The 9345-nt window shown below is 30.5% G+C and overlaps 2 protein-coding genes across 2 annotated transcripts in view; one reads left to right on the forward strand and one right to left on the reverse strand.

Moving 5' to 3' along the window:
- LOC107440852 (adenosine receptor A3-like) overlaps positions 1 to 9345 on the reverse strand; it is a 228784-nt gene that overhangs the window by 25951 nt on the left and 193488 nt on the right. The gene's annotated exons all lie outside the window — the stretch shown is intronic.
- LOC107440870 (uncharacterized) lies at positions 690 to 6148 on the forward strand. The gene is made up of 3 exons (XM_016053938.4): positions 690 to 1047; positions 3168 to 3272; positions 5552 to 6148. Exons 1-3 carry the CDS (start codon positions 781 to 783, stop codon positions 5630 to 5632), a joined length of 453 nt encoding a protein of 150 aa, XP_015909424.3. The 5' UTR covers positions 690 to 780; the 3' UTR covers positions 5633 to 6148.

Here is a 9345-nt window from a genome sequence, read left to right on the forward strand (position 1 = left end):
ATGGTTTTTGTTTCTTTATTTATGTAATTTATATTTCATTTGTAGAACGAATTATGATCTATTGAAAGTTATGTGGAAACTAGTTAAAGTAGTTCATGAAGGCTAAGGCTCCACGATTTCATGAACAACGGCTTGACTGTGGCAACGTAGCCACAGGTCGTCCTTACTTCCCAGCCACCACTGGGGAGCGAACTCAAGTCAATTGCAATAACAGTTCAGTGCCTTTACTATTGAGCCATAGTGACTCATTTACAATTACTATAAACATTTTTATTCTTAGTTTAGTTGTATAATTTACTTAACTAATGAATTGGAAGATTTTCTTTTGAAAAAGTTTTATTAATAAGAAGTTTTATTAATAAAAAATAAGTATGTTTTGTAGACACAAAAGAAATGAAAAAATATAAATTATTCAAATAAAGAACGCAATTTTAAAATTATATTACTTAATATTCACTTTACAATATTTCTCATAGCTTAGAAATATAAATGCACACAGAAGTGTTTAAGTTCTTTTATTTGAATAATCTTGTTATTATGTAAACCATAATGTTTTCTAAATGCAATAAAATTGTATTTAAGGATTATAAAAAATACGCATTTTCAAGGTTCTCTGTTATCGCACCTTATTTCTTACTCATTATCTCTAAGAATAAAATTTATCATAATTCTTTTTATTTGTATTTTTATTGAAAAACTACTTCGTGAGAACGAACACATGACCACCATTTCAAGCTTCAACGGTTTCTGTCACAAACACGATACAGAAATTGTCAATTAATGCACTTTGAAAATTTTACTCCATTTATGATGTGGAAATCAGTTTTTCTTTTTACAGTTTTCTTTTCTTTTGCTAGTTGTTATACCGTCCCTTGTATTGGGTGTTATGATTATATTGTCGCTGATGTCAAGGATGTTAAAGTAATAGCAGCGGCTACTGAAGCTGTGAAGCTGTTTTCGAGTCTGAAAGCTTCTAATTACCATTACAGACTTCTCGAAATTACAGATGCTGGAAAGTCATTATGTTTCCTCACACATATGTGTGGGGTAAGTTTTAGAAAATTATTACCTTTTATGTTTAATTAACACGAGTAGATATTGTGTTATTGTAAATTCCTTTAAGATTTTATTAAAAACTATAAAGAAGGGTTAATATTCGCCAGAAAAGAAAATTTAATATATATATATATATATATATATATATATATATATATATATATATATATATATATATATATATATATATATATATATATATAAATATATATATATATATATATATATATATATATATATATATATATATATATATATATATATATATATATATATATATATATATATATATATATATATATATATATATATATATATATATATATATATATATATCAACAAATGAGGAGAATGTCTACAGGTGGATTTACATATCATTAATATAAACTCAAACGTAAAGTGCGTCGAAAAAAAATTTTTTTTTTGAATTTTGATATGCTTTAGTATGTAAAAGTTGCCTAATGTTATAAGATTAAAAGCTGCGTGATGTCTTCTATTTGTGCATCGCACTTGTCGCGTAATAAATAATGAAATCTTGGAAAAAATCTCGTCTTTTTAAATTTTTTTAAAGTTGTCTGAAACTTTTGAAATAAATATACTTTAGTTTTGTATGCTTGTCTGATAATTTCAAATATACTAAATAATTTCAATTCTATTCAATAATTTTATTTTTTACACTCGTGAAATGTTTTAAAAATAAACTTAAGTTTACCAACTTTTTGTAAAATTAAATTCTTCGTTTATGATGTTAGATTTGAAGAATCCAGGACTCACCATGTGATGATGGTTGCGCATCGAGTTTCATTTACAGCCTACCAGGAACCGCGGAAACATGGGGAAGTAGAGGAGACTTTTGCCCCCTCACATTTTATAATCATCAATGGCAATCTTTATGCGGTAACAATACAATAAGCCAAAGGATCTTAATTCTTTGTTCCTAACCCCAAAGATCTTAATCCTTTGTTAATCCTAATTTTTTATGACTAACTGAAAATATAATTTCAAAACTACATCAAAAATAAAATTTTTGGTCGTGTAGAGTTTAGGTGGAACTCGACCATCGTCACGTTGTGCATTTTGTTTTGTTTTGTTGTAGTTTATTTACGTCACATTAGAGTTGCACAATGGGCTATTGGCGACGGTCTGGGTGATCCGAAAACATGCTATCACAATCTTCTTGATCCTCTGCAGAGGGGATAGCATCCCCCGTCTCGGTAGTCTGACGACCTGCGCGTGAAATCGAGCATTTTACGATAGAACAGTTTAACGAGGACTATTGCCACACACACTCAGTCTCTTCATAGACTGATCCAAGTGGTCACCCGCCCTCACACTGACCGCAGCCAGTGATGCTTGACTTCGCTTTTCTACTGGGAATGGTGTCCTAACAATCGATCCACTGCGGAACTAGTTTGTTTTGTAAACTTATGTTTTTTTTTAAACGTTGCGCGATTGTAAAAAAAAAATATTAGTCAGAATTTGATTTATTATTGATGTTCAAAACATCAAATAAAAAAAAATTGAAAAAAGAGTATTTATTTCATAAAATTTAACCAGCCTAATTTTTTTAAAAAATAATTTTTTTTTTCTTCAAATTTTCATTAATTTCAAGTACGACACGCGAATGGAAGATATTAGCTGATTTTGAAATATTTTATGCCATTTTTATTCATATTGCAACAGGAAATTCACTCTGAAGCGTTCCTAAAGTCAAAAATTCATTTGCTTTCAACCTACTCTACAAGAAAGATTTTCAAATAAAAATTTAAAGTGATTGGCACTTTATGTTTTTGACAGCTTTTCCAAATTAGCTCTCCTGAAACTTTTAATTAAAATCAATATTGACATTTCTGTACTTTTTGTGGAAAACGTTAAGAATTAAAAAATAAGTGACAGTGTTCATTATGTTCTATTACGGAGGTTTGTAATGATCAGAGGTAAAATGCGCAACTGTATAGTATTTTTGTAAAACTTTTTCGATATTTACAATTCTGGAGTTAAAAATAAAAATTTCACTATGTCTAATATTTTCTTATTGTTAATTATTTTTCAATAGTAAATTTAGCACAAGTTTAACATAACTAAATATTCTTCCTATTTTCTTTTTCAAGAAAAAAGCAGCCTATAAATTGAATGTCGTGGTCGGTCTTACAACATGCCTGAAAGAGGAATATGATTACAAAAGTGTCCAACAATGCCCACTACGCAGTATGAAGGTAAGTTGTTCTAACGTAATACTCTAAACTCAAATACCGGGGTATAAATATTTAAAATGTTCCTTAACCCCTTCCTTCTCGCTCCCGTGAAAATGACGATTTGAGGTTTCACCCTCTATTTCTCGCTGTTGTGAAATTTCCGGGCTGTAGTGTTCAGTAGTAACGCGCCAATAAGAATAAAATAATTCATTTCTTTTTCCCAGAAAACTTTTTATTTCTAATTTTACACACCGGATGGCAGTAACAGGATATTTTTAAGGTAATTGTAGATAGTTAGCTTATTTTAAACTAGATGTCAGCACTAATAAAATACGTGTATTTAGCAAAATAGGCACTTTTATGACCGCTTTCTTGAAAAGTAACCGATCGTTAGGGAGTTAACAGCTTCTCAAATACCTTCATGATATAATTTGGATTGCAGAAAAACAATTAGCCAAATAATTATTTCAAAGCTATCCGAAGGTTGAAAGTAAATCTTGAGTAGTATGAAATTTTTTAACAGTCTTTTTCTTTGGGACAGTTTGCCTTGGATTGAATATTTTTCTTTTATGCATCCTGAAGACTCGGTTGAAAACAGTTAGCAAGCTGGAATATGAAAAAGAAACAGGATTGCGATTTACAGAATCTTTTGGACAATGCATGAAGGTACATTTAAAATATGCGGCAGTTTATTGGAGTTTGCTGAGGAAAGACCAAGTCTTGTACTACTGAAGATGCGTTTCAAGTTTCGAATTACTTCAGAATCATAGAGTAAAAAAATTGTTAGCAAAATGAGTTTCACTGCCCCCCCCCCCCGTTTACTGCTAATCAGAATTCAACTACCGGCTCTAAAAACTACCTCAACAATTATACTCCAGCTCTTAGGAAACAATTAAATTAAACGCTTTTAAAAAATTATGTTGTACTCGAATTAAGTCTGCTTCTTACATTAGTGATTTCATCAAATTAAAAAAAAAGTTGCAAATGCAGTTAACATTTAAAAATACTTTATATTTTTAGTATTCGCTGTCTGTTATACTTAGAATCCAACATATCAAATGATTTCTCGAAATCGAACGATTCTTTGGCGGAAATTGCACAATTTCGAGATATCTAGTCTGAGACATCGTCATCATAGCTTGTTAGTGTTTTTTTTTCTCAGGAGGCAAGTTTGGCGAAATCAGTCCTCCATTAACGTGATTTTCTGGAAAGAAAAGAAAGTTTCTTTTTCAAAAAGTAGGGTAGCCAAGAAATATTTCGGAAATTACATTTCTGATAACGTTAAATATTTCTTAGTTAAATGAAACTGAATTTTTTTACGAGAAAAAATAAATAAACGATTTCACGACTTTATTCTTCTTGTTTTTACCTTTAGTTTTTATAATTTTTTTTCCATTCACTCTACACATGATCTTTTAGATAAAATTATCATTTTTTTCTTCATGAATCTATATTCAAACTTAATATTCTCATAAAAACAATTAATTTCTTCTAAGGTAAAAAACAAATTAAAAAGCATTTAAAGTAAGCAAAAAAATTTAAATTTTTCTGTCATTTAGACGAAACTTTGTGTTCCTGCATAAGCAAAAGGTGTTTAATTCATACATCAATACTACAATGGTTCACCGTGTATCGTTTTTGAAGAGAAAAGTAGCCAAGCTCTTAATGAATTTGGGGACATTTCTCTTCCTAATGCATATTGATCCTTGAAGTGTCGGGAAGGTAGACTCGCGTTTTGCCATCAAAGTCACTAAAATCGCCAAGTTGGCGATAGTCTCACTGTCATTGAGGGTCCATTTAATTTGTTTGCGTGTTGTGCTGTCAAAATATAGTTTGTCTAAAGTAAGAACTCCCCTAGCTATTCGTCTGAACCTGTGCCGATGACTATGGTAACAAAGTAAAAACTATTTCAAGTAGATGAGTCGGCGAAAAAAAGGGAATCTTTTTTTCAGTCTATTGTGTTAGTTCTAGAGGAAAGAGAAGCTATCTTTCATGAAATGTGCTATTCTTGCTTACATAGCAGCAGACGGCCTCAGACTTTGTGACAGGGGGAGTTCTTACCGTAGACAAACTATACGTTACTTCACCAGACTCAAATGGGAATTTTCGGGAAAATAGAGCGTGATAAATGGAACTTAATTATAGATTTGTTATTTTCAACTAAAAATATTCAAGAAAGCATTATTTTCATCTTAAGGACATTTCTCAAGCTCTACAGTGAATTTTCAAATTTTACAGTGCATTTTTTATCATCTGGATTTATTTAAATTTTAATTTATTTCTTTCTTTTTTTTTTGCAGGATAACTTGAAGTGCAAAGTTGAAACAAAGGCGAATGATAAAGGCGAATACATTTACATTCAAACTTTTTGTGACATGTAAAAGAAGATATCAAATGATTTTTCAGGGTGTTCCGTAATTACTGTTTTTAATTTACAGTTTGCCGTAAAATTCATAGTTCTAATTTCTTTGTTATAAATGAAGTCTAAAAAGTATACGCATTTGAATTTGCAAAAATATTTAAGCGAAAAAAAATTGAAAACTATAAAAATTTCGAAATTTGTTTGATGCCAGAGGAATCTAAGATTTGAGGGAAAAGGAATTACTTGAAGCATTTTTGAGTTTTTTCCGGCAAATTAAACAGGCCTTTACATTTTCAATCTCAACTTCCTTAATAGGGATTTGTCAGATTTTGATGGCGTTTTTGTTTTTTCCTCTCTTGCATATTAGTTTGTCCTTCTAGTCCATGCCTTTTTTGTTTAATTTTTGACAAAAAAGTTAACAAACGCGTACTAAAGGAGGTGATTTCGGAAGACTCTGTATAAATAGCTACTGCAAAGTTCTAAAAACCTTTGCATTTAATGTGAAGTGTACCAATAAATGTATATTATATGAGAAGATTTTGAATGGAAGCAAATTATAGTTTTTAAGTATCGGATGGAAAATCTATTATAATAGTGATTTGTCAGATTTTGATGGCGTTTTTGTTTTTTCCTCGCTTGCATATTAGTTTGTCCTTCTAGTTCATGCCTTTTTTGTTTAATTTTTGACAAAAAAGTTTACAAACGCGTACTAAAGGAGGTGATTTCGGAAGACTCTGTATAAATAGCTACTGCAAAGTTCTAAAAACCTTTGCATTTAATGTGAAGTGTACCAATAAATGTATATTATATGAGAAGATTTTGAATGAAAGCAAATTATAGTTTTTAACTACCGGGTGAAAAATCTATTATAATAGTGATTTGTCAGATTTTGATGGCGTTTTTGTTTTTTTCCTCGCTTGCATATTAGTTTGTCCTTCTAGTTCATGCCTTTTTTGTTTAAATTTTGACAAAAAAGTTTACAAACGCGTACTAAAGGAGGTGATTTCGGAAGACTCTGTATAAATAGCTACTGCAAAGTTCTAAAAACCTTTGCATTTAATGTGAAGTGTACCAATAAATGTATATTATATGAGAAGATTTTGAATGAAAGCAAATTATAGTTTTTAACTACCGGGTGAAAAATCTATTATAATAGTGATTTGTCAGATTTTGATGGCGTTTTTGTTTTTTTCCTCGCTTGCATATTAGTTTGTCCTTCTAGTTCATGCCTTTTTTGTTTAAATTTTGACAAAAAAGTTTACAAACGCGTACTAAAGGAGGTGATTTCGGAAGACTCTGTATAAATAGCTACTGCAAAGTTCTAAAAACCTTTGCATTTAATGTGAAGTGTACCAATAAATGTATATTATATGAGAAGATTTTGAATGAAAGCAAATTATAGTTTTTAACTACCGGGTGAAAAATCTATTATAATAGTGATTTGTCAGATTTTGATGGCGTTTTTGTTTTTTTCCTCGCTTGCATATTAGTTTGTCCTTCTAGTTCATGCCTTTTTTGTTTAAATTTTGACAAAAAAGTTTACAAACGCGTACTAAAGGAGGTGATTTCGGAAGACTCTGTATAAATAGCTACTGCAAAGTTCTAAAAACCTTTGCATTTAATGTGAAGTGTACCAATAAATGTATATTATATGAGAAGATTTTGAATGAAAGCAAATTATAGTTTTTAACTACCGGGTGAAAAATCTATTATAATAGTGATTTGTCAGATTTTGATGGCGTTTTTGTTTTTTCCTCTCTTGCATATTAGTTTGTCCTTCTAGTTCATGCTTTTTTTATTTAATTTTTGACAAAAAAATTTAAAAGCACGTACTAAAGACGGTGATTTCGGAAGACTCTGTATAAATAGCTACTGCAAAGTTCTAAAAACCTTTGTATCTAATGTGAAGTGTACCAATAAATGTTTATTATGTGAGAAGATTTTGAATGAAAGCAAGTACCAGGTGAAAAATCCCGAGAAAACTGGAGCGAAATTGGAACTAATGCTCGTAAAAAAAAGCTAGAAAATGAAGCTCGTCGTGATGCCCTTGTTTCATTTCTATGAATGTTGTTATTCAGTAAATGTCCTAGACGTGAATCTTTTAGTGATTTCTTGTTCTTGTGTTAATTCCAGAACTCAATATTTTTACAAGGCCTGCCGGACACATTAGTCTGCAAAAAATACATGCTATTATCATAATAAAAAAATATTTTTATTTGCAGAAAGAGAGAAGTACAGATCTCATTTTTACTTAGTAATAAACTTATTTCTGAATAATCTTTTCAATTATCCCCTCCACCTTAAAAAAATCTTTACACATAACACATTCTGTTACACACATTAAGACAGTTAAATTTTACTAAGATAATAATGGACATCGACTAAGAATAATGGACGTCGATGTCGTACATTTGTTTCGCTTTCACACAACACAATGGTTAGATTTAGCATATTTTGAACAATAAAAAGCATGTGTAGTTGAACTAAGGAGAATAAGCTAACTTTCTCGATCTCCATAATTAAAAATCTTATCTCTATAATTAAACTTTGCAAAACTTAGGTCTTAGTAAGTATATAAGTTCCCTTCACATTTGGTAACATTTATCCGCGCCATTCGCTAACTTTTAGCGATTTTCTTTTCATTTTAAAGGCGCGCTTAATCGGTATTCTATGATATTTCTGGTAAAACATTTAAATGTTCCGAGCATGTCTGGGAGCAGCTGTGACTTGGGAAATTGAGGAAATTGAGCCTCCCAATTATGCTATCCAGATCCGAATACCAGTTATAGCTACTGGATAGGAATTCTACTCTCGCTCACACCGACGAAAGTGCTAGCGTAAAATATCATTGGTAGTAAACGGAAGATATGTTGAACATGTGTTTACCTTCAGCCAACACTTGTGCAACATATCTTCCGTCAAAACTTTGCCGTGGGTGGTTTTCGTGGTTTCCCTTCCTATGCAGTGCCAATTCTTGTTAGGTCCATCAAAATAATTTGCCCCAATGCATAATCCAGGATTTTCCTTGTGTTCAGTGCTAGGTTCAAAATTTCAAAGTGACTGAGTTGAACATTGATAGTCGCAAACCCGGGATTCGGTTAATACATCTCTCATACAATTCTTAATACAGCAATAAATATTTTTCGAGGGAAAAAGCGATAATCGAAAACAGGATATCACAAACAAGATACTTGATGAATCTAAATACAAAATACAAGAACAAAATGAAATATCAAATTCCAAAATACAACATCAAATTCCACAAAGGATTTGCGACAACTGCAAATAAAATAACAACCAAGCAATGAAGGTAACATTTAATAACCATTGAAAGTAGCCATATATACACAACTGTTCATTAAATCATCGTGTTTTTTAAGCAATGCATAAAAAATTTGTGCGAGAATGCAATCTTTTATTAAGCAAAAGAGAAATATTTTATTCACAGTAAATTTTGCATTAAACATTTCCTTCACCAAAATAACTAATTTATTAATGATATCCTCCTCACATAATGGGAGCATTTTATTGATTACTTCATCTAAAATTTCGGATCCAATGCTAATCCAATGTCATATCTTCTATACATGATTTTAACTTGCAATATTTATATTTCTGACACAAATGATTAACTTAAAACCATGTTTTACATTATGCAGTAATTAAAAATTAGATCTAAAAGTTTTATTTTAGAGCTAAAAATATATTTATACGACCAAGCGTGCCGTTCCA

The sequence above is a fragment of the Parasteatoda tepidariorum genome, chromosome 6 (assembly GCF_982258835.1).
Source record: "Parasteatoda tepidariorum strain Cologne lab strain chromosome 6, Ptep-v5.0, whole genome shotgun sequence".
NCBI lineage: Eukaryota > Metazoa > Arthropoda > Arachnida > Araneae > Theridiidae > Parasteatoda > Parasteatoda tepidariorum.

Excerpts from the sequence above, each read along its gene's own strand:
- LOC107440870 (XM_016053938.4), top strand. The coding sequence starts at position 781 with ATGCACTTTGAAAATTTTACTCCATTTATGATGTGGAAATCAGTTTTT. Across the intron at positions 1,048-3,167 it reads TCCTCACACATATGTGTGGG|AAAAAAGCAGCCTATAAATT; the intron begins GTAAGTTTTAGA and ends TTCTTTTTCAAG. Across the intron at positions 3,273-5,551 it reads GCCCACTACGCAGTATGAAG|GATAACTTGAAGTGCAAAGT; the intron begins GTAAGTTGTTCT and ends TTTTTTTTGCAG.